Source organism: Ranitomeya imitator, chromosome 7 (assembly GCF_032444005.1).
Source record: "Ranitomeya imitator isolate aRanImi1 chromosome 7, aRanImi1.pri, whole genome shotgun sequence".
Taxonomy (NCBI): Eukaryota; Metazoa; Chordata; class Amphibia; order Anura; family Dendrobatidae; genus Ranitomeya; species Ranitomeya imitator.
Genome location: NC_091288.1, coordinates 90,361,926 through 90,388,260, shown reverse-complemented (window position 1 = coordinate 90,388,260; position 26,335 = coordinate 90,361,926). Strand labels below are relative to the sequence as shown.

Genomic DNA, 26,335 nt, shown 5'->3' with positions numbered 1-26,335 from the left:
GGGCTTTAGTCTGGGTGAGAGAGGGGGAGAGGCTAAGTTACTTAAGGATAAATGAGGGCTCCATGACCTCATCTCCCCTTTCACTCCTGACTGACTGCATACCCTCCCTCTGTCACCCCTGACTGAGCCCCGTCCCCCTTTATCACCCCTGACTGCGCCAGGACTGCCTGTATCACCCTGACTTCGCCAGCCCTCCCTGTATCGCCCTGACTGCGCCAGCACTCGCTGTATCACCCTGACTGAGCCCCCTCCCCCTGTATCACCCCTGACTGCGCCAGTACTCCCTGTATCACCCCGACTACGCCAGCACTCCCTGTATCACCCCTGACTGCGTCAGCACTCCCTGTATCACCCCTGACTGCGCCAGCACTCCCTGTATCACCCCTGACTGCGCCAGCACTCCCTGTACCACCCCTGACTGCGCCAGCACTCCCTGTATCACCATGACTGCGCCAGCACTCCCTGTATCACCCCTGACTGCGCCAGCACTCCCTGTATCACCCCTGACTGTGTCAGCACTCCCTGTATCACCCCTGACTGCGCCAGCACTCCCTGTATCACCCCTGACTGCGCCAGCACTCCCTGTATCACCCCTGACTGCGCCAGCACTCCCTGTATCACCCCTGACTGCGCCAGCACTCCCTGTATCACCCCTGACTGCGCCAGCACTCCCTGTACCACCCCTGACTGCGCCAGCACTCCCTGTATCACCATGACTGCGCCAGCACTCCCTGTATCACCCCTGACTGCGCCAGCACTCCCTGTATCACCCCTGACTGTGTCAGCACTCCCTGTATCACCCCTGACTGTGTCAGCACTCCCTGTATCACCCCTGACTGCGCCAGCACTCCCTGTATCACCCCTGACTGCGCCAGCACCCCCTGTGTCACCCCTGACTGCGCCAGCACCCCCTGTATCACCCCTGACTGTGCCAGCACTCCCTATATCACCTCTAACTGCGCCAGCACCCCCTGTATCACCCCTTACTGCGCCAGCACTCCCTGTATCACCGTGACTGCGCCAGCACCCCCTGTATCACCCCTGACTGCGCCAGCACTCCCTGTATCACCCCTGACTGTGGCAGCACTCCCTGTATCACCCCTGACTGCGCCAGCACTCCCTGTATCACCGTGACTGCGCCAGCACCCCCTGTATCACCCCTGACTGCGCCAGCACTCCCTGTATCACCCCTGACTGCGTCAGCACTCCCTGTATCACCCCTGACTGCGCCAGCACTCCCTGTATCACCCTGACTGCGCCAGCACTCCCTGTATCACCGTGACTGCGCCAGCACCCCCTGTATCACCGTGACTGCGCCAGCACCCCCTGTATCACCGTGACTGCGCCAGCACTCCCTGTATCACCCCTGACTGCGTCAGCACTCCCTGTATCACCCCTGACTGCGCCAGCACTCCCTGTATCACCCTGACTGCGCCAGCACTCCCTGTATCACCGTGACTGCGCCAGCACTCCCTGAATCACCCTGACTGCGCCAGCACCCCATGTATCACCCCTTACTGCGCCAGCACTCCCTGTATCACCCTGACTGCGCCAGCACTCCCTGTATCACCCTGACTGCGCCAGCCCCCCTGTATCACCCTTGACTGTGCCAGCACTCCCTGTATCACCTCTGACTGCGCCAGCACCCCCTGTATCACTCTGACTGCGCCAGCACCCCCTGTATCACCCCTGACTGTGCCAGCACTCCCTGTATCACCCTTGACTGTGCCAGCACTCCCTGTATCACCTCTGACTGCGCCAGCACTCCCTGAATCACCCTGACTGCGCCAGCACCCCCTGTATCACCCCTGACTGTGCCAGCACTCCCTGTATCACCTCTGACTGCGCCAGCACCCCCTGTATCACCCCTTACTGCGCCAGCACTCCCTGTATCACCCTGACTGCGCCAGCACTCCCTGTATCACCCCTGACTGTGCCAGCACCCCCTGTGTCACCGTGACTGCGCCAGCACCCCCTGTATCACCCCTGACTGTGCCAGCACTCCCTGTATCACCTCTGACTGCGCCAGCACCCCCTGTATCACCCCTTACTGCGCCAGCACTCCCTGTATCACCCTGACTGCGCCAGCACTCCCTGTATCACCGTGACTGCGCCAGCACTCCCTGAATCACCCTGACTGCACCAGCACCCCATGTATCACCCCTTACTGCGCCAGCACTCCCTGTATCACCCTGACTGCGCCAGCACTCCCTGTATCACCCTGACTGCGCCAGCCCCCCTGTATCACCCTTGACTGTGCCAGCACTCCCTGTATCACCTCTGACTGCGCCAGCACCCCCTGTATCACCCTGACTGCGCCAGCACCCCCTGTATCACCCCTGACTGTGCCAGCACTCCCTGTATCACCCTCGACTGTGCCAGCACTCCCTGTATCACCTCTGACTGCGCCAGCACTCCCTGAATCACCCTGACTGCGCCAGCACCCCCTGTATCACCCCTGACTGTGCCAGCACTCCCTGTATCACCTCTGACTGCGCCAGCACTCCCTGTATCACCCCTGACTGCGTCAGCACTCCCTGTATCACCCCTGACTGCGCCAGCACTCCCTGTATCACCCTGACTGCGCTAGCCCCCCTGTATTACCCCTGAATGCACCAGCACTCCCTGTATCACCCCTGACTGCGCCAGCACTCCCTGTATCACCCTGACTGCGCCAGCCCCCCTGTAATACCCCTGACTGAGCCAGCACTCCCTGTATCACCCCTGACTGCGCCAGCACTCCCTGTATCACCCTGACTGCACCAGCACTCCCTGTATCACCCCTGACTGTGCCAGCACCCCCTGTGTCACCGTGACTGCGCCAGCACCCCCTGTATCACCCCTGACTGTGCCAGCACTCCCTGTATCACCTCTGACTGCACCAGCACCCCCTGTATCACCCCTTACTGCGCCAGCACTCCCTGTATCACCCTGACTGCGCCAGCACTCCCTGTATCACCGTGACTGCGCCAGCACTCCCTGAATCACCCTGACTGCGCCAGCACCCCATGTATCACCCCTTACTGCGCCAGCACTCCCTGTATCACCCTGACTGCGCCAGCACTCCCTGTATCACCCTGACTGCGCCAGCCCCCCCTGTATCACCCTTGACTGTGCCAGCACTCCCTGTATCACCTCTGACTGCGCCAGCACCCCCTGTATCACTCTGACTGCGCCAGCACCCCCTGTATCACCCCTGACTGTGCCAGCACTCCCTGTATCACCCTTGACTGTGCCAGCACTCCCTGTATCACCTCTGACTGCGCCAGCACTCCCTGAATCACCCTGACTGCGCCAGCACCCCCTGTATCACCTCTGACTGTGCCAGCACTCCCTGTATCACCTCTGACTGCGCCAGCACCCCCTGTATCACCCCTTACTGCGCCAGCACTCCCTGTATCACCCTGACTGCGCCAGCACTCCCTGTATCACCCTGACTGCGCCAGCCCCCCTGTATCACCCTTGACTGTGCCAGCACTCCCTGTATCACCTCTGACTGCGCCAGCACCCCCTGTATCACCCCTTACTGCGCCAGCACTCCCTGTATCACCCCTGACTGCGCCAGCACTCCCTGTATCGCCCTGACTGCGCCAGCACTCCCTGTATCACCCCTGACTGCGCCAGCACTCCCTGTATCACCCATGACTGCGCCAGCACTCCCTGTATCACCCTGACTGTGCCAGCACCCCGTGTCACCCCTGACTGCGCCAGCACCCCCTGTATCACCCCTGACTGTGCCAGCACCCCCTGTGTCACCCCTGACTGCGCCAGCACCCCCTGTATCACCCCTGACTGTGCTAGCACTCCCTGTATCACCTCTGACTGCGCCAGCACCCCCTGTATCACCCCTTACTGCGCCAGCACTCCCTGTATCACCCTGACTGCGCCAGCACTCCCTGTATCACCGTGACTGCGCCAGCACTCCCTGAATCACCCTGACTGCGCCAGCACCCCCTGTATCTCCCCTGACTGAGCCCTCTCCCACTATATGACCCCTGACTAAGCCGCCTCCCTTGTATCACCCTTGTATCACCCCTGAATGCACCCCTCCCCTTCTGAACCCCCTTACCCCAGAATCACCCTGACTGCAACCCCTCTCCCATATCACCCCTGCTGAATACCCTCACCCCGGAATCACCCTGACTGAGCCCATGTATTGCCCTTGACTGTGCCACCTCCCTCTATATGGGTTCAAAGAAAAAAGATCAGTAACGGGAGCGCTGAAGGAGACTGACACCAGGTTCAGCGCTCCTGTGACCGATCTTTTTTCTTTGAACCTGCCTGTCCTCCCTTAGAGGTGTTCGGATGGAGCTCGACACCCCCTTTGTCTCTCTGGGCTGCTTCCTCAGCGCTCCAATGTGACCTCCCTCTATATGACCCCTAACTGCACCCCCTCCCCTGTATCACCCCTGACTGTACCCCCTCCCCCGTATCACCCATGCTGAATACCCTCTCCCCGGAATCACACTGACTGAGCCCCTGTAATACCCCTGACTGCGCCACCTCCCTCTATATGACCCCTAACTGCACCCCCTCCCCTGTAGCACCCCTGACTGTGTTACCGCCCCCTGTATCAACCCTGACTGACTGCATTACCTCCCCCTGTATCACCCCTGACTGACTATCACCTCCCCCTGTATCACCCCTGACTGACTGCGTCACCTCCCCCTTTTCGCGTGATTGCTTTCTCACTACCCCTTTGAGAAAGCGATCATGCAAAACGCGCGTCAAGGGCTGTGGGAAGGCCACACAAGAATCCAGACTTATTATGGGTGAGTTCATATCGCCTCGTAGATATTTTTGAGTATGGGATATATCGGCTTATATGATAATATGGGGCTATGGTCTCTGAGGAAAGACTCATTGTAGGATCACCGGAAATTCAGGGACCTTGTATATGCTCACCCAGGTCATATTGTGGATGTGTGCCCTATCATTAGTGTACTGGTTAGCTTCTCCTCCTCTCCACATGTTGGAATTTTTTATGTATTCTGTCATGTATTTATTTGTGTATACAGTGGGGCAAAAAAGTATTTAGTCAGTCAGCAATAGTGCAAGTTCCACCACTTAAAAAGATGAGAGGCGTCTGTAACTTACGTCATAGGTAGACCTCAACTATGGGAGACAAACTGAGAAAAAAAAATCCAGAAAAATCACATTGTCTGTTTTTTATCATTTTATTTGCATATTATGATGGAAAATAAGTATTTGGTCAGAAACAAACAATCAAGATTTCTGGCTCTCACAGACCTGTAACTTCTTCTTTAAGAGTCTCCTCTTTCCTCCACTCATTACCTGTAGTAATGGCACCTGTTTCAACTTGTTATCAGTATAAAAAGACACCTGTGCACACCCTCAAACAGTCTGACTCAAAACTCCACTATGGTGAAGACCAAAGAGCTGTCAAAGGACACCAGAAACAAAATTGTAGCCCTGCACCAGGCTGGGAAGACTGAATCTGCAATAGCCAACCAGCTTGGAGTGAAGAAATCAACAGTGGGAGCAATAATTAGAAAATGGAAGACATACAAGACCACTGATAATCTCCCTCGATCTGGGGCTCCACGCAAAATCCCACCCTGTGGGGTCAGAATGATCACAAGAACGGTGAGCAAAAATCCCAGAACCACGCGGGGGGACCTAGTGAATGAACTGCAGAGAGCTGGGACCAATGTAACAAGGCCTACCATAAGTAACACACTACGCCACCATGGACTCAGATCCTGCAGTGCCAGACGTGTCCCACTGCTTAAGCCAGTACATGTCCGGGCCCGTCTGAAGTTTGCTAGAGAGCATTTGGATGATCCAGAGAAGTTTGGGGAGAATGTCCTATGGTCTGATGAAACCAAACTGGAACTGTTTGGTAGAAACACAACTTGTCGTGTTTAGAGGAAAAAGAATACTGAGTTGCATCCATCAAACACCATACCTACTGTAAAGCATGGTGGTGGAAACATCATGCTTTGGGGCTGTTTCTCTGCAAAGGGGCCAGGACGACTGATCCGGGTACATGAAAGAATGAATGGGGCCATGTATCGTGAGATTTTGAGTGCAAACCTCCTTCCATCAGCAAGGGCATTGAAGATGAAACGTGGCTGGGTCTTTCAACATGACAATGATCCAAAGCACACCGCCAGGGCAACGAAGGAGTGGCTTCGTAAGAAGCATTTCAAGGTCCTGTAGTGGCCTAGCCAGTCTCCAGATCTCAGCCCTATAGAAAACCTTTGGAGGGAGTTGAAAGTCCGTGTTGCCAAGCGAAAAGCCAAAAACATGGAGGAATGGGCCAACATACCAACAACAGTGTGTGGCAACCTTGTGAAGACTTACAGAAAACGTTTGACCTCTGTCATTGCCAACAAAGGATATATTACAAAGTATTGAGATGAAATTTTGTTTCTGACCAAATACTTATTTTCCACCATAATATGCAAATAAAATGCTAAAAAAGCAGACAATGTGATTTTCTGGATTTTTTTTTCTCAGTTTGTCTCCCATAGTTGAGGTCTACCTATGATGTAAATTACAGACGCCTCTCATCTTTTTAAGTGGTGGAACTTGCACTATTGCTGACTGACTAAATACTTTTTTGCCCCACTATATGTTATGTTTTGATATTGGGAATTAAATAAAAATATCCATTTAGTTTTTACATGTTGTGGTGTCTATGCTCCCTTTTTCGCTAGTATATTGTGTTCTAAATTAGGAGTGATATACCTTTAAATATATATCTTTTCCTATCTTTGGGGAGAGCCTTAGATATTGAACATGCTCTCGGCCTCTTATATTGCTACGTGCTTATCGATTATTGTATTTGATTGTGCAGATATTGCTGCGTTTACTACTACCGCCATGGATTTTCTCAGACTATGGCTGCCGTCACACTCGCAGTATTTGGTCAGTATTTTACATCAGTATTTGTAAGCCAAAACCAGGAGTGGAACAATTAGAGGAAAAGTATAATAGAAACATATGCACCACTTCTGCATTTATCACCCACTCCTGGTTTTGGCTTACAAATACTGATGTAAAATACTGACCAAATACTGATCGTGTGACGGCAGCCTATAGATGAGATGTCATAAAATCCCCTCCTGTACACTGGTGCTATAACACGTTGGCCTAGTGGTTAATAAGCACCAGGGATGGGAACATTTATCATTGAGTTTGAACCAAAATGTGGGCGCCAACCCCTGCTATATCATTAAGACGGGTACTACTTAATGTTATGTCCTGATATTAGTGTATTTTACCACACAAATGATGGTCTTGTATTTATTTCTATGTAGCTACATAGTGGGCCCCAAGAATGATTTTCTCTGGTGGGCCCAAGGTGCTCCAGTCCGACGCTGGTCAGGTCTGTTAGATAGTATTAGGTCTAAAAGTGCTGCTCCTTTGGTTGGATTCTGCACCAATTGTGAAAGATAATTTTTCTTGGTTATTAGCAGAAACCTGTTGCCTTTATGGGTTTCGCAGGTCTCTGTTTCCCAGTTAATATCCGGATATCACTGGAAGAATTTGGCGGATTTAGTGTGTTAACACACTAAAAAAAATTAAAACAAACAGAATTCTTGGGGAAACTCAAATCCTGACCACTTTTGACTGGGTCACATGTCCTCTTTAACCCCTTCGTGACATTTGACATGCATCTACTATATAATTGTCTTAGGGTCACTTCCATCTGTCTGTCTGTCACGGATATTCATTGGTCGCGGCCTCTGTCTGTCATGGAATCCAAGTCGCTGATTGGTCGTGGCAAAATGCCCACGACCATTGCCACGACCAATCAGCGACGGCCACAGTCCGGCGGCAATATGGCCGCTCTTTCCTCCCTGCAGTCAGTGCCTGCTCCATACTCCCCTCCAGTCAGCCCTCACACAGGGATAATGCCAGCGTTACTGGAGCGCGGTGTAACGCACTCCGGTTACGCAGCTATTAACCCTGTGTGACCAACTTTTTACTATTGATGCTGCGTATGCAGCATCAATAGTTAAACAATCTAATGTTAAAAATAATAATAATAAAAAAAGGTTATTCTCACCCTCCGACGTGCGTGCTGTCCTCGGCAGTGCAAGCGGCAGGTTCTGGTTCCAAAGATGCTATGCGAGAAGGACCTTCCATGACGTCATTCCAAGGTCCTGCGGCTCATCAAAACCCTGGGACCGGAAGCTGCCGCGTGCACCGCACACTGGCGGCAGGACTACAAGGGGCCTTCGGAGGGTGAGTATATGTTTCTTTCTTATTTTTTAACCTGTTACATACGTGGCTGGGCAATATACTACATAGCTGGGCAAAATACTACGTGGCTGGGCAATATACTACGTGTCTGTGCTGTATACTACGTGGCTCTGTGCTGTATACTACATCGCTGTGCAATATACTACGTGGCTGTGCAATACACTACGTGGCTGTGCAATATACTACGTGGCTGGGCAATATACTACGTGGCTGGGCAATATACTACGTGGCTGGGCAATATACTACGTGACTGGGCAATATACTACGTGGCTGGGCAATATACTACGTGGCTGGGCAGTATACTACGTGGCTAGGCAATATACTACGTGGTTGGGCAATATACTACGTGGGCTGTGCAATATACTACGTGGACATGCATATTCTAGAATACCCGATGCGCTAGAATCGGTCCACCATCTAGTGTATGTCATAATAGCAAAGGTTTTACAGGTACTGGTGGTCATGCGTGCACAGGACTTAAATGATAGTCAAGCTCTTGCCTCAACAGCCAAGGCCAATGTCAGCGCAGTCTTTGGTTGTCTAGTCATATATTTGCCATGATCAATAGCAATCGCATCATTTGGATGGTTGTGATTCCATTATTATGTGCCAATGGTTGTCATGGCAGCCAGAGGTCAAAGAAAACCTCTGGGTCTGATGGTATGGTGGCCTGTTAGGCCCTGTTATAAGCTAAATCACACTAAAAATCCCACATAATAAAATGCAAAAATAATATAGAATTAAGTCATAAACAAGTGTTTCACCAATTAAAAAGCATTATTTTAAATGAAAGGGTGCATTACAAGTGTGAGACATGTAGTGACTGACAGTCTGCTCTTCTGATCTACATGTCTCACATTGCTAACAATCCATTTCATTTAAAATAGGGCAGATTCTCTTGCAGATCAGTGTCCAGCCCATGGCTCTTAAAGGCAATCTGTCAGCATGTTTTTGCTATTTAATCTGAAGATAACAGGAGATAGGGTCTGCAACATAGATTTCAATGATGTGTGAATTTTTCTTGCTGTGTGCTGTTTACTTACAATGAAGGTTTTATCACCTAGGAAGTATCAGTATTGGACTAGGGGCCCGCATGCCTCCTGGGCCAACTTCATCACCTCTGTGATAAGTACCTCATTTTTATGGACTGTGTACATACAGAGACTGGTGTGGGCCGGGTTAGCTTTTCAAAGCTCTGCTTCAAGCTACAGCTAAGAACTCTTGATTGTTTCACAGCTGTTGCATCCAGTAAACTGAGTGATACATCTACACAAATATTCAAATATACAGTGTGTCCGTAAAGTCATGGTGCACTTTTGACCAGTCGCTGGAAAGCAACAAAAAAACGATAGAAATCTGAAATCTGCTCCAAATAAAATAAAAACTCTCCCAGTTTCATAACTATCCAGTGCAGTTTGATGTGTGCTCCATTTGTTGCCCTACACACATCCAAAGGATAGTGAAGTTCTTGCCACACACGGGTAAGGACATCTGGTGTAACAGAGTGAATAATGTCTGTGATTCTCTGTTTTAAATGATTAATGTTGTTGATACGTTCAATGTACACATGTTGCTTCACATAACCCCAAAAGTAAAAGTCTAAGGGCGTCAGATCCGGGGATCGTGGTGGCCATGGCTTGACAGAACCCCTGCCTATCCACCGCCGGGGAATGTTCTATCCAGAAACTCATGAACAATGGTGGTGAAGTGTCGAGGAGCGCCGTCCTGTTGAAAGATGACACCTTCTGGAATTTGTGGCACTGCATACAGTTCCAACATGTCAAGATACGTGTTTGCCGTCACAGACCACTCTGCGAAAAAAAATAGGCCTATCACCTTATCATGCATCAGGCCACACCACACGTTCACTTTAGGGGTATTGCGTTCATACTCAACGTAGGCATGAGGATGTTCAGCAGCCCATATTTGGACATTATGGCGATGAACATGTCCATAGATATGGAAGGTCGCCTCATCACTAAACACAATCTTCTGCAAAAATCATGCATCATTGTAGATCTCATGAAGCATATCTGTAGCAAACGCGCATTGTTTGGGTCTATCCGTCGGTTTGATAGTGTACAACAGCCGCAATTTGTACCCCGTAAAACAGAGACGTTTCTTGAACACTTTATGAACTGTAGTCTTGCTTGGATGTCATTGTCGAGCACACGCACGCACATATTGTTTTAGGTCTCCTTAGGTAGCTATCCTGTATAGCCTCTACAGACTCGTCACTAACTGATGGCCTACCAGAACGGGGTTCCTCCACCAAACTGCCGGTTTCCTTCAACTGCTTGTCCCACCGAGTAATGTTATTCCTATGTGGTGGCGCTTCGTTATAAACGCGCCGATATTCACGTAGCACTTTGGTCACGGATTTGAATTTAGCAAGCCACAGAACACACTGAACTTTCCTCTGTACCGTCCACATCTCGACTGGCATGGAAAACCACACAGCTGGCATAAGTTTGTGGTTGCATGATGTCACAGACCTGGCAGTGTATTAATCGGAGTTCAGTTTATCAGGGGTTAATCTGACTGGGGGTTCAGCAACAGCTTAAATGAGTTTGTGTTTGATTGATTGGTTCTTTTATCTCTCCTCATGAACAGGTCTGATATGATTGTGCCAGAGAAAGGGCGACAAAATGTAAACAATAAATAGGTCCTGTGACTGGTCAAAAGTGCACCATGACTTTACGGACACTCTTGTATATTGGCATTAACTCTGGCTAGAGACATAATAGTATTGGTCTGTCCATCAATCATTGGAATTATTCAGTGGAGTGGATAATTCCGATAGTATGCCTATATTGAATACCAAAGGTGTTCACAAAACCACTCACACATTTAAAATATAAATCAATTTTATTATGCACAGTTAAAAACATACACTACTGCACACAATATGAGGTTTCAGAGGAAATGTAAGCAAAAATAGACAAATAATTCCACAGAACTGTAATAAGTGGCAAAGTGCAAGCAAACAGCTCTCATATAAATCCAATCTAAAGTTATTAGAATTAGTGAAAAAGGCATGGATATACAGTAAATACGTAGGTATTTAAGTTAAAGGGAACCTGTCACCCCCAAAATCGAGGGTGAGCTAAGCCCACCAGCATCAGGGGCTTATCTACAGCATTCTGGAAGGCTGTAGATAAGTCCCCGATGTTTCCTAAAAGATAAGAAAAAGAGATTAGATTATACTCACCCAGGGGTGGTCCCGGTCCGGTCCGATGGGCGTCGCCGTCCGGCGCCTCCTATCTTCATCAGATTACGTCCTCTTCTGGTCTTCACGCTGCAGCGCAGGCGTACTTTATCTGCCCTGTTGAGGGCAGAGCAAAGTACTGCAGTGCGCAGGCGCCGGGCCTCTCTGACCTTTCCCGGTGCCTGCGCACTGCAGTACTTTGCTCTGCCCTCAACAGGGCAGACAAAGTACGCATGCGCCGCAGCCGCAGTGTGAAGACCAGAAGAGGACGTCATCGTAAGAAGATGGGAGGCCCCGGACCGCGACGCCCACCGGATCGGAGCGCCCGCCCAGGTGAGTATAATCTAACCTCTTTTTCTCATCTTTTAGGATACATCGGGGGCTTATCTACAGCATTACAGAATGCTGTAGATAAGCCCCTGATGCCGGTGGGCTTAGCTCACCCTTGGTTTTGGGGGTGACAGGTTCCCTTTAAGAGTAAGTTCACACAGGGTGTTTTTGCTGTGTTTTTTTCAGCATTTTTATGCTAATTTTCAGCTGCTTTTTTCCATTACCAGCATAGCCTATGAGAATTCAGAAATCTCATGCACACATATTGGTTTTTTGTGTACTCAGGATTTTGTGCTTTGCTGCGTTTTTTTGGACATAGAGCATGTCTCTTCCTTCAGCTTTTTGGCTGCGTTTTTGCAGCGTTTTTCACCCATTGGCTTGAATGGGTGTTGGAAAAAACGCTGCAAAAACGCAGGTATCAATTCTTGCTGCTTTTTTTGTGCAGAAAAGTCATTGCCAGCAGGAAGTGACCTCACAGCCAAGAGCTTTGGGGTGTGACAGTGATCTATTGTGAGGGAGTGTCTGGTAGTAGTGAGGTGTTAGCCATGTCTTGGTGTAGGAGGATGAGCATTAATGTTTCCTAACTAAATCATGGAGGTAATTTTTTTTTATTTTTTATATATATGTATATATTTATTTTATTCTATTTATTTATTTTTTCTTCAAACAACAATTGTTCCCCCTGCTCTACAGGAAGCAGTTATTTTTTTTTGTCTGGGGCACTCAACTTTATTAGCATGCACAAAAAAAAAAAAAAAAAAAAGCACAAAAAACCGCGATGAAAAATGCACCAAAAACGCACCTAAACCTGTGTTTTTGGTGCAGCTTCTTTCCAAGATCAGGTTTTGCTACAGAAAAAAAGCAGTAAAAACCCCCTTTGTGAACTTACCGTAAATGTCCATAAGGTATAAACAGGATTTCCTTGTTGGTGTGCAAACAATGTATAAATAATTATATATGATAGGGGCACAAATCCACACAGAAATCAAGGTCATATAGACAAAAACAATAGATAGCTTTGGCAAAAATTAAAAGACCACTGCAAAATGTTCAGTTTGTCTGATTTTTCTCTTCATAGGTATATTTTTTGAGTAAAATGTATATTGTTCTTTGGAGCTTCTGTATGAGTAAAGGTACCTTCACACATAACGATATTGTTAACAATATCGTTGCTTTTTGTGACGTAGCAACGATATCGTTAATAAAATCTTTATGTGTGACAGCGACCAACGATCAGGCCCCTGCTGGGAGATCGTTGGTCGCTGAAGAAAGTCCAGAACTTTATTTCGTCGCTGGATCTCTCGTGGACATCGCTGGATCGGCGTGTGTGACACCGATCCAGCGATGTCTTCACTGGTAACCAGGGTAAACATCGGGTAACTAAGCGCAGGGCCGCGCTTAGTAACCCGATGTTTACCCTGGTTACCATCCTAAAAGTAAAAAAAACAAACACTACATACTTACCTAACGCTGTCTGTCCTCCAGCGCTGTCAGTCAGTACAGGAAGAGTGCAGAGCACAGCGCTGGAGGACAGACAGCGGTAGGTAAGTATGTAGTGTTTGTTTTTTTTTACTTTTAGGAAGGTAACCAGGGTAAACATCGGGTTACTAAGCGCGGCCCTGCGATTAGTTACCCGATGTTTACCCTGGTTACCGGCATCGTTGGTCGCTGGAGAGCGGTCTGTGTGACAGCTCTCCAGCGACCAAACAGCGACGCTGCAGCGATCCGGATCGTTGTCGGTATCGCTGCAGTGTCGCTTAATGTGAAGGGGCCTTCCAAGCAATAAATTTTGTATTTTTTTTTTTTTATGACAAAGAAAAATGGTCAAAATAACCCCCCCAGTGCTTTCAGACCTCAAATAATGCAAAGAAAGCAAGTTCATAATCATTTAGAAACAACAATACTAATGTTTTAACTCAGGAAGAGTTCAGAAATCAATATTTTTGTGGAATAACCATGATTTTTAATCACAGCTTTCATGCGTCTTGGCATGCTTTCCACCAGTCTTTCACACTTCCTCTCGCGCAAAAAATTTAAGCAGATCTTCTTTGTTTGATGGCTTGTGGCTTTACATCATCCTCTTGATTACATTCCAGAGGTTTTCAATGGGGTTCAGGTCTGGAGATTGGGCTGCCCATGACAAGGTTTTGATGTGGTGGTCTCTTAATTTTTGCCAGACCTGTATGGCAATATTCCCATGTAAATGTTAACAATATAATGCTAATGCATGTAAAGAGGAAGCATGATCAGACATCAAAGGTATCAAAGATATATTAGTGCTGCTTACCCATAGTATGATGTGGAGACTGCTAGATCCACCCCAATGCATGTTTCGCACATGGTGCTTTCTCAAGGGGAATCGCTGAAATCAGGCTCATTTGCCCTATATTATGCTACTCTCAGGTTAAATAGCAAATATCTGCTGACAGATTCCCTTTTACAGCTCCTTTATAGTTAAGAAAAATGTGGATTTCTCCAGAATAAGATATCGGATTGCACGTTTCAAGTTATCATTTTATTGACCTTCCTATGATCTACATGCCCATATACACTGATCACACTGACTAATCTCCTTTAGGCTATGTGCACACGTTCAGGAATTCATGCAGAAAATTCCTGTGAAAAACCGGACATTTTCTGCATGAAATCCGCAAGAAAGCCGCATGCGTTTTTTGCCGCGGTTTTGCCGCGTTTTTGACGCGTTTTTTCCCGGACACTTCCCAATGCATTTTGGAGTGGGAAATCCGCAAAAAAACCGCAAAAAGATAGAGCATGTCCGGATTTTGTGCCTGATGCGTTTTTTATGCGGAAAAAAACGCATCATGTGCACAAAACATGCGGAATTCATTCTAAATGATGGGATGCTTATTGTATGCGTTTTTTTTGCGGTTTTATAGCGTTTTTATCGGGAAAAACCGCGAAAAAACCGGAACGTGTGAACACAGCCTAGGGCGCAGTCAGAAGGTCGGATAACACGGATGCCGATTGCATTGCAGTGCACGGACTGGCCAGCGGCATGTAGAAATACACGCTGTCACACTTGTGTCAGGAGAGCCCCTGGCCAGTCCAAACATTACAATGTGATCATCGTCTGTGTTATATGGCCATCTGACTGTGCCCTTAAGAGCATAACAAATCTAAGTTTAAAAATTGGGAATTTTTGCTATATTTTTGTCAAATGTATTATTTTTTTTTATGAATAAATGCAACTCCTATCAACCTAAATTTACCACAAACATAAAGTACAAGTCTCTGAATTACTATGATGTATGCTTTCTAGAGTCACACAAAGTGACATATCAGATTTAAAAAATGTGGCCCTGTCAGAAAGGTGAAACTGCCTTAGGCGGTGAAGGAATTAAATACATTTCGTCAAGGTGTGTGCAGCTTTTTTATGCTATCCAGGTATTATCTTTTTTTTTAGTAATTGCTAACATTGAGTCATAATATTTTCAGGATGGAATCCCATACATAGGATCCAGTGCCGGAACCAATGTGGCTACACTCAGCATCAACACCACCAACGACATGCCAATTGTGTACCCACCCTCTCTTCAGGCTCTTGGATTGGTACCGTTCAATATAAACCCACATTACCTGGACCCAGATGTTAACAGCAAACATATGGGGGTATGTAGATTCACTTTTGCTATGCGTTGCAGGAAAACCGTAACTCATATGGAATTGCGTATCAGACTTAAATATTATGTAAGTGAACAGATCCTGCAGATTTATTAACCAAAGTCTATTTTTAATTACCGTATATCCCTAGGAGACACGAGAACAGCGGATAAGGCAGTATCATGAAGAACCAGATACTCCTCCTGTGCTCGTATGTAAAAATGTTCAGTGTGCACATGTAGTAGAGCCAATTGCACAGTATAATGCGGATATTTACTAGAGATGAGCACATTGTATGAAAATCAAATTAATGTTGCATTTTTAGGAAATTGCTGTACCTGCCAAAGTAAAATAATTTGCAATTCAATTTGACTAAAATAGCCACGGCCATTTTTTCAAATTGCAATAGATCGCAAGCAGCCCGAGAAGGCTTACTTGACCTCCGTCGTGATCGGGTAGCCTCCTAGTAATGCCTTTCATAGCCTGGCACAACACAGCCAATATTGAAGGACTATCCTAGACTGTATAACAGCAGAGGCAGGGATTGCAGCAGGCATTTGAGTCTTGATAGTGAGAGAATGTCATAGCTCACAACTGAGCAATAGAGAGAGAAAGCCATAAATCAGCAAAACTTACAGGGAATGTGTGGTTGTTACAGCACAGCAGGGAAGCACAGTCACCATCTGTTTCCCCATAGCTGTATACAGCATTATCAGGCGCTCTTTGCATTAAAGGACTGGATACAGTCCTAGGAGACCTTACAATTTTATACACATCTTTTCATGGCTATTGTAGTGCTTCCAATTTATGTCCATTTCTTTTTAACCCCTTCCTGATCTGGCTATTTCCCCATTTTTGTTTTTAATTCCCTCTTCTTCTAAGAGCCATAACTTTTATTTTTATGTTGAAATAGCCATATGAGGATTTGTTTTTTTTTCCAGACAAGTTGTAATTTTCAATGACACCATTTATTTTAACATGTGATGTACTGGAAAGTGAGTAAAAAAATTGCAAGTGCAGTGAAATGCAGTTCTGAATGAAAAACAGTGAAGTGTGATTCCACAATTGTTTTTAGGGTTTTTTAGTTACCATGTTCACTGTACAGTAAAATGACCTGGCAACATGATTCTCCAGGTCAGTACAATTACGACTGTACCAAAAATGGTGGTTTCCCCCACATATGGGGCATCGACGTACTCAGGAGAAATTACACAACAAATTGTTTGGTCCATATTCATGAATTCATCTAGAGTTGCAGTGACCATATTGACACCACATGTGCCTCACAGAATTTTAAACCATTAGGTGGTGAAGAAAGAATTGTTACATTTTACCACTAAAATTTTATTTTAGCCCCAATAAAATGGACCTCAATTTGTTGGAAAAATGTCTCCCGATCGTGCCAATACCCTACATGTAATCAGGGAATACTTTTCAGGTGCAGAACAAAGCTCAGAAGGGAAGGTGTGCCATATTGTAGTGCAGATTTTACTGTTAGACTGTTGTGCACACGATGCGTTTTTGATGTGTTTTTTTTCGCTCGGAATTGGCTCAAAAATGCTATGGAATCTTTATGCCAAAGTCAATGAGAATCCTGATGTCTTGTGCACATGATCAGGATTTTTTCTTTCAGGATTTGCTGTGTGTTTATATCCGCAGCATGTCAATTCTTTGTGCGATTTTGCCTGCGTTTTTGACACATTAAATGCATAGGAAAAAAACATTCAAAAACGCAGCAGAATTTTCCACAGGGTTTTTGCTGCCAAGAGATGCAGAAATTTCTGCAAATAATTACTCAACATGCCCACATACCCTTATGGCTTGCGGGTGCCATGACCAACTAAAAGAGCATGTGAGATGCCAGAAGAGCAGAACCCCCCATAAGTGACCCCCATTTTACAAACTACACCTCTCAATGCATCCATCTAGGGGTGCAGTGATCATATTGACACCACAGGTGGGTCACAGAATTTTATACCATTGGGCAGTGAAAATTGCAAATCTGCTATTGTAGTGCCTGTACATTATAGTGTCCAGTATGTTATGCCCAGCTTGTGCTTCTGTAGACACTCACCTATAAATTAGGCGGGCTCTCATCACTACAGAAATTCCAAACATGTGGACAATAAATGTGGTTTAGGCACAGTGGGGCTCAGAAGGAAGGGGGCATTTGCATTTGGGAGCACAGATTTTGCTGAATTTCTTTGGGGGGGGAGGGGGGGGGGGCGAGGATCCATTTAGCTTTTTCAGAATACTTATTCTACCGGTAACGTGGAAGCCCCCTATATTTCTGTTAACAGATGATGGACCTGAGTGGGTGACTTTTTTTTCCTGTCACCCATGACAGCACTAATTAGAGAGGATCTGTCCTTCGAGGACAGGAAACCTTCAAGATAAAAAGGGCGGCGCCTCTCTCTGCATCAGTGGTTTCCTGTCCTCGACGGGGAAGTCTTCTTGATGGCAGCAGGAGCTAAAAAAGAAATGGATGCATTCCGAAACCTGGGCTGTTCGGAGTTCCAGCAGGGCACAGTCTCTGCTCCAACGGCACTGGGAGGCTGGAAGCGTGGGCTGCGGTCCCATCATAGTATAGCATCCGGCAGCTGCGTGTCCCGGATTCGCAGGCAAGGAGGTGCAGGCCAGAAGTTGCGCCGATGACGAACGCTGGGACCTTTCACCTGGAACTAAGATTTCGGTGAGCGGGACCGGAAGCTGCAGGAGCACGTCGGCTGGCAAATCCCGGGCGGTATACTTGAGGATCGCCGGTGAGGCAGGGGTGCTTGTGTTCGTTATGGAATCACAGCAGCCCACTATATAGCAGCAGCAGTATACCATGCAGTAGCACCTGCAGGAGCCTCAGCCGCAGCGTCTCCCATCCCAGCAGAAGCATTTCTGGGGTAGTCAGCAGCCACGTCCAGAGAGAAGTGGTCGCACCAGTGGGGTACGTAGGACCAAGGATTCCAGGTCCAGTTGGCACAGCTCCAGCAGTCCGTTGTCTCCAGAGCAGAGATTTCAGATGATATTTTGCCTCCAGTTCCGGTACCCCCCTTTGAAAACCTTTGAGTGATAAATGATCTATGAGAAATTTCAGCCTGTTAATACGGTGTTCTCCATCTCCCTTCTTTCTCTATGTCTGAAGGATGTCCCTAGAAAGTGGACCACAAAATCAAATAGATCCTGTCCTCTATGCGGTCAAGGGTTAGCTAAAGCTTGTCCGAAAAGGTTATGTCAGGCCTGTATTGAAGAAACAATTTTGGAGGAGTCTCCTATCGTCTCTGCTAGCCTAAGGTCCTGCATTAAAATAGAGGTGCAGCATTCCCTTATAGCCCTATCCCACTAAGTAGATACATCCCTAGGCCGTAAAAGATCTCAGGTATTATCTTCAGACTCAGGTGAGGGTTTTTGCAGGATTCTACATCAGATTCCTCCTCATCAGAGAGTGACTCAGGGACGGGCCTTTGCTTTCCACTAAAGGAGATAGATAACCTTGTAAAAGCAGTAAGAGCCACAATGTAGTTAGTCGATCAGAAGGAATATCGATACTGTCATGAAAGGTGCATGGCAGTCATCTGCAGGGACATTAAGACCAGCCATAGCGGTGACTTGCACGGCCAGATCTCTTATGGTTTGGATGGGCAAGTTAGAGGACCAACTGAAGGATGACAGTCCTCGAGACTCCATCTTAGCTGCACTCCCATTGATGAAAGGAGCAGCAGCTTTCCTGTCAGATGCCTCGGCAGACTGTCAGGTTGGCAGCCAGGGCTGCGGCTTTATACAACTTGGGTCCCAGAACTGTTTGATTGAAGTGCTGGCCAGGGGATGTACAGGCAAAGGGAAAGTTTTCCACTCTATCATGTTAAAGAGGCTTTCTATTTGGCGCAGCCCTGGATGATACCCTAGAAAAGGCGAGTGACAAGAAGAAGGGGTTTCCACAAGCTCCCTTTTCTTCCTTTCGGCAGCTCTTTTGGAGGAAGAAAAATTTCCAGAGGCAGGAGTTCATAGAACAAGAGAGATGGGATGATAGATCCAAAAAGCCTAAAAGATTTCTGTTCAGTGGTCCCTCTCAGGAGAGCAGTGGACCCCCCAAGTGACTCCCCTTCCCAGGTAGGGGGGTTCTCCCTTCCTTCCAGCATGGGAAAGGATTTTCTACAGCCCTGGGTACTCAAAATCAAAATTGTAAAATCTGGCCTAAAGCTGGAATTCCTCACGCATCTTCCAGAGGAATTTGTGATGACATCCCCATGAGCATCTTCGCTAGAACAGCGAGCGCTAGAGTCGGAAATCGTGACCCTATTGAGCAGGAATGTTCTACTAGAGGTTTCTCTGAAGAAGTGGGGGAGAGGGTTTTATTCACCCCTATTCCTGATAAAGAAACCTGACAGTTCTTACAGGGTTATAATCAACGTGAGAAATCTGAACAGGTTCTTGAAAATCCCCACATTCAAAATGGAGTCAATAAAATCTGCAGTGAGGCTACTATTTCCGCGATGTTATATGGCAGTGATTCACCTAAAAGATGCATATTATCACGTGCCAATACACAAGGACTTTCAAAAATTTCTCAGGGTTGCAGTAACAATAGATGGGGTCACATGGCACATCCAGTACAGTGCACTACCCTTTGGCATAGCAGTAGCACCTCCGGTATTCACAAAGTTGATATCAGAAGTCATGGCCCACATCAGGGAAAAGAACAGGCTGAATGTCCCCTATCTAAATGACTTCCTCATAGTGGGGAATTCATACAATCTGTAACAACCTTGCTGGCATCACTGCATGGCCTTCCATCCCCCACCTGCCTGTTACATCAACTCACTCACCCTGTGCCATGCTGTGAGATCTGTCTGCTGCCGGCTCCATGCCATGTGCTTCATGGCCGCTTGCTCTGAGTACACTTCCTGGCTGTGTGCATAGGGGGGGCGGCGCTGGCAAAGCCGGATTCTTATTGAGACTGTGTGCACCTCCCTATGGTGTCCCCGACCAATGGCCTAGTGGCTTTTGATTCTTAAGGCATCCTCACCCATTGGAGGACGCCTGAGCAAACTATTTCCCTCAGTTAGTATTTGCTACGGAGGTGCCAGGTCATATTCTGTTTCCTGTCTCAGAGGGCTGCAATACGCAGGCCTTTATCTGTGTTCTGTTTGTGTATCCGTGTCCCCCACCGAGTGGGGCATCGTACCCTGGTCTGAATCTGTGTTCCGTTACTTCTGTGTCTGACTCTGAGGCCTATATCCGTGTCCAGTTCTAGTATCTATGTCTGTACTCTGGTCTATGTCCGTTCCTGTTCCTTCTTTGTTTGTTTGCCATTTCCACTCTGATGTGTGTATCTCTGCCTTATTTCTCTGCTCTGCCACAATCAGTGGTTCTGCACCTCTCTGCTCTGTTCACCACTACCTGTGGTTGTGCTTATCTGCTTTGCTCGCCACAACCTGTGGCTCTGTGCTTCTCTGCTTTGCTCGCCACAACGTGTGGCTCTCCGCCTTCTGGCTCTTGGCATTGCCTCCAGCGTCTCTGCTCTTGGCTCCGCCTCCAGGGTCTCCGCTCTTGGCTCCGTCTCCAGCATCTCCACTCTTGGCTCCACCTCCAGCATCTCCGCTCTTGGCTCCGCCTCCAGGGGCTCCGTTCTTAGCTCCACCTTCTTCTCTGCTCTTAGTTCCTGTCTTCTCCTTCTCTGCTATTAGCTGCGTTTCTGTTCTTGGCTCTGCCTCCTGTTCTAGGTTCCGCCTCCTGCATTTCTGTTCTTGGCTCCACCTCCTGCGCTTAACTCCGACTCCTGTGGTTCTGCTTTGCTTCCGCTCTTGCGGACTTGCTCTCTCTCCGTTCTGCAACTTGCCGCACAGGTCTCTACCTGTTTCTTTATAATCAACAGTCCGAACAGGTCCCTACCTGTTCCCATATACCTTCCAGTCTGAACAGGTTCTTACCTGTTTTCATACACCCGCCTGTATATCAGTTCCTACCAGAGTATCTGCCCTGTCCGTCTGACCTGCCAGAGTGCCAGCCGTGCCCGCCTGTCTGCCAGAGTGCCCCCCTGCCTGTGTCTCTGTCAAGGCCTCTGCCGTACCCGTCCTCCAGCCAGTGTCACAGCCATGCCTGCCTGTGTCCTGTCCCCCGGTGGGATCAGCATCCACAGCCAGACACCACCCTGGAGTGGTACCTGGTAGCTACCTGCCACTCAAGTCTGACCTCACCATCAGAGGCTCCAGCGAAAACCAAGGAAGCTACTTTGTTACGCCCCTTCCAGGGTAGTCTGGTCAGTGGTCCAGTGGGTCCACACCCCCGGGCACCCACGCCAACTAGGATGGGCACGAGCATTACAGTTCACAATCATGGTCGTCATCATGTAAGAGCAATTTGCAATATCTTAGAAGGGTTAGGTTGGCTTTTAAATATGAAAAAGTCAAGATTGAACCCGGAAAGGTCACAGACATTCTTAGGGCTCATCCTAAATTCCGACCATCAAGAGTGTCGCTTACCGGTGCAGAAGTGAGAAAAAAATAATTGGTCTGGTGTCTTTGGCAATACAGGAACCAGTGATGACCCTCAGAAAAGCAATGTCCCTGCTGGGCTCTCTCACCTCCTGTATTCCAGCAGTGAAGTGGGCCCAGGCTCCTTCAAGGAAATTACAGTGGCACATTTTAGAGAGCAAAAGAGCCTTATGGGGAATCTAGAAGGCTATCTGACCATATCTCAGCAGGTGATACACTCCCTTCATTGGTGGAAGGGGTTGGACTCAGCCCAGGAAGGCATCCCTTGGTTCCAACATCTCCAGGGTGGTCACCACAGATGCCAGTTCCAGAGGGTGGGGGGCCCATCTAGACAACCAGGTAGTCCAAGGAAATTGGTCACCAGGCAAAAAGAAGGAATCCTTGAACATGTGGGAACTTCTGGCAGTCAAGAGAGCACTACAGAAGTTTTTACCATACCTGCAGGGCCACCATGTAAGAGTACTCTCATACAACCAGGTCATGTTGGCATATGTTAACAATCGGGTAGGTACTCACACCAGGACCTTGATGCGGATTTCAGGCAGGATCTTTGCGCAGGCAGAGGAGAACATCCAGTCATTGTCTGCCCTACATATCAGAGGGAAGAACAATGTCAAGGCAGACTTTCTGAGCTGCTGGCAGGTGCATCAGGGAGAATGGTGACTGAAGGGGTCAGTTTTCAACCAGCTTGAAGCCATGTGGGGTCATCCAGAGATCGATTTCTTTGCCACCAGGATGAACAAGGAGGGTGGAGAAGTTTTGTTCTCTGAACCCGAGAAAGAACCCTCACATAGTAGAATAACTGGGACTTCGATCTAGCGTATGCCTTTCCTCCAGTCTGTCTGATCCCGGCAGTGTTGAGGAAGGTCAGAGAAGAGGAAGAGAGTGGGGTCCTCATAGGACCTTTCTGGCCCAGAAGACCATGGTTCTTTTGGCTTAGAAGGAGGTCACTCACAGAGCCCTGGATTCTCCCGGAGACCCCGGACCTTCTATCTCAGGGACCTATATTTCATCCTAAGGTGAAGGGCCTTCATCTAACAGCCTGGAACTTGTAAGACCTATAATGTTTTAAATTTTTGAGCAATTATCTTTTGCACCCTGAGCTGACAATTTTATTGATACAATTTTAGGGTAGATACAATGTTTTGATCTCCTTTTATTTAATTTTTTTGCATTATTGCGGCGTTCACTATTTATTAATCTGGTTAATTTTATATTTTGATTGGACTTTAACAAATGTTTTGATTAGTGATGAGCGAGCATGCTAGTGTGCTAATAGAGTACCTTTGGCGTGCTCGAATACTATGTTCGCGTCGCCGCTGCTGCATGTCTCGTGGCTGTTCAACAGCCCTAACACGTTTGCTCATATTGTAATAATGCCGCTCAGCCTAATGACTCACCTCCAGAGAATTCTGCGAGCCACACCCCCTTGTGAACACCAGCAAAATTAGCACTAAATAAAAATGCTCATCTCTGGGACCACATGGTGGATTTAGATAAAACAAAAAAAGCAATTCTCAGAGGAGTAGCAAGCGTTAAAAAAAGAAGAAAAAGCAAAGTGGCCATCTTTAATTTTGCCAAACCCATTGAGCAACTCAAAATCATCTTTAATACAGCAACTTTGTAATATGTCCTCCTGGACTGATCTTTGTCTTAATTTATGGGTAAAATCTGTATTTATGAGATAGAAGATGACAGTGGTGCTTCAAAATTCTATAGAAGGAGAAACTAGAGGAAGAATCAAACACTCTGCTGCAGGATCTCTTGAAACAACATTTATAGTTCTCCATACAAGCACAAACTGCTATCTCAGTAATTGGAAAGTCTGTCTTCATTGAATACAGATTCTATCCATGAAATGAGAATTTCATAAGGCCACATTCACATGTTCAGTATCTGTAAGCCAAAATCAGGAGTGGGTGAAAAATATAGACGTGGTGTCGTGTTTCTAATATACTTTTCTTCTGATTGTTCCTGTCCTGATTTTTGGCTTACAAATACGGATGTAAAATACTGTCTAAATACTGAACGTGTGAACGTGGTCTAGAAGAAAGATCAGTCCAGTGGGAGAAAGAAGCAGATTTTCTGATAAAATAAATTACAAATGTTAATTTTTTTTTCAAATGTAGTAATCATTTATGAAAAAAAAAAAAATTATGGTTCCATTTTGATTACCCCAAAATGGTAGCAATAAAAGCTTCTACCCATCCCACAAAAAATATCACACTCAGTTCTTTCATCTTTCAATGTAAAAATAGGGTGTATGCATGTTCCAAACACAAGTTGGATATAATGTTCTGAACACTATAATGGCATAACTACAATTTTTACTGTGCAAAATACATCTGGAAAACACTGGTTGGGTCAAAATAGTCACACTAATTGTATATGAATTCCCTGAGGGGTCTAATTTCCAAAATGGGGGCCCGTTAGGGGCTCTGTAAATGGCTCTCACAAACTATTCGAGCAACATCTTTGCTCTAAAATCAAAATGGTGACTAATTCTGAGTCCTGTTGTGTGCCCAAACAATAGTGTACTTCCATATACGTCGTATTGCCGTGCTTGAGAGAAATGGCTTAATAAATTACTGGGTTCTTATTAGCCATAAACAAAAAATGTTGAGCTTCATCGATTTATTATTGTAACATTTTATAAATTGTCCTAGCCTAGTGTTGTAAAATTCCAGGAAACTCTTGTGGTGTAAAATTGCTCACTACACCCTGAGATTAATTCCTGGAGGAGGGTAGTTTTTAGATAAGTCCGCAGAAATCTATTCAAAGTGAGTCTTGCATCTCAGTGGCCCCTGGAAATGACAAATGGCTTCCATAATTTATTGCCAAATTTGTGTTTCAAATGCCAAATAGCTGCCATGTGCCTATACCGCAGTTTCTGGGCACTTTTGGTGTATTACCTTGTTAAGAAGTTGTGTAATAAATTGTGGAGCCATTAAAATTTTAGTGGAAAAAATATAATTCTACTTTACGTTTATCTGTCAGTAGAAAATAACTAAAATGAAGTTTTGTGTAAATGCTCTCATCATATCTGCAGGCTCTTCGGGAGGGCTGCATGTTACTAGTGGAGGGAGCGAAGGCAACGCTTCTTGGGCGAACCAAAGCCCGGCTCTTTTTAAGGTAATGTTCACATATTAAGGATTACACTAAAGAGTATTCCATTTATTTTCAATATCTTAGATTGCAATTTGGAAAAAAATGAAGTTGAAATTAAGCAAGCTTATATACACTAATCAGGAGTAAATTAACACTTTAATAGGCTTACTTTATTCAAATGTCAATTATTACTGTTGTAGAAGTCTAAGGCCTGTTTCTTCTATTACAGAGGTGCATCCCCAACAGAACACGAGCCCAGTCAAGATTTCAGTTTCCTCCTGAACCCTTAGTTTTCAGCAAAGTAATGTGACAATAAATGGATTAATTGCTATTTTGCAATATTGTTTTGTATAGTTTTTTGCCAAGCACAGAATCTCTTATTAGTCTCCGGCATAAGCATTTCTCTTTCTTTGCGAGCTACTTCAACACTAGGGGAAATGCACTGTGTGTTAGAATGCACAGAACATACCACATAATGCAGATTTTGATGCACTTGTATTGTTGAGGGCGGCTTTACATACAATGGGGCTAAGTTACTAAGCTGAATACTCTTGATTCCTAGCCAAAAAACATTTAACATGTCAAGCAACACATGTGTTTTAGCCACATTCTTCATTATGGCCAAGGCACGTGGCCTGATGGTACATGATTTGGAAAAAGAATGTTGCTGAAACTGAGCTCCTGTTCCTTTAAATTGTGCCTCAATCAGCATTTTAACACTGGTTGAAGAAAAACACACTAAGCAGGGAATGCTCCCATGGATTTAGTGTTTGGCGGAGGGAAGAAAAAAAGACAGATGTACGGTTTGTGATAAAAGGTAGAAAATGACCTTTGGGAAAAAGAACATTGCATCAACAACATTGTCCTGATTGTGAGTATGGAAGGGGGACTAGCTCAGAGACTATATGAATGGAGATGATGGCCATCACAAGAGCGACTTTTCTGGAATGAAGTCTGTAAGACACACTGTGGAGCGGTTTGACTTGAAAGAGGAATCTTGTAGCACAGACAGAACAAAGTTCCAATCCCATGGTTTACCAGGATGCTTGTATTGAGGGGCACAGTGGACCACCACTTGAAGGAATGACTTAGCTCTGGCTGGTTTCATACATTTGTGAAACACTGGCTGTGTTCAGATCGCAATAGCCAGCCCGAACACCTGACCTTCTGACACAGGCTTACATGAGGCAGTCAGCTCAGGTTAAGAGACCCGGCAGTCAGGACAGGTATTGCTATCTGAGCATTGTTCATATTTAATGGATCTGTGAAACTGTAAAAATATGCTTATTTTGCACATTTATTTAATCAAGCCTTTACCAGGTGCGTTACTCTTAAAGAAAAAATGTCA

The 26,335-nt window shown here is 46.6% G+C and overlaps 1 protein-coding gene across 2 annotated transcripts in view; it reads left to right on the top strand.

Moving 5' to 3' along the window:
• Nucleotides 1-25,326, top strand: part of LOC138644809 (alpha-aspartyl dipeptidase-like) — a 46,896-nt gene extending 21,570 nt beyond the window's left edge. The window contains exons 5-8 of one of the 2 annotated variants that reach the window (XM_069733639.1): nt 15,230-15,403; nt 15,546-15,605; nt 24,929-25,011; nt 25,217-25,326. In XM_069733639.1, the coding sequence (XP_069589740.1) occupies nt 15,230-15,403; nt 15,546-15,605; nt 24,929-25,011; nt 25,217-25,277 (378 nt within the window). In that variant the 3' untranslated portion in view covers nt 25,278-25,326. The remainder of the gene's footprint in view (nt 1-15,229; nt 15,404-15,545; nt 15,606-24,928; nt 25,012-25,216) is intronic. The other variant, XM_069733640.1, reaches the window with a different exon arrangement.
• The last annotated feature ends 1,009 nt before the right edge of the window (nt 25,327-26,335 follow it).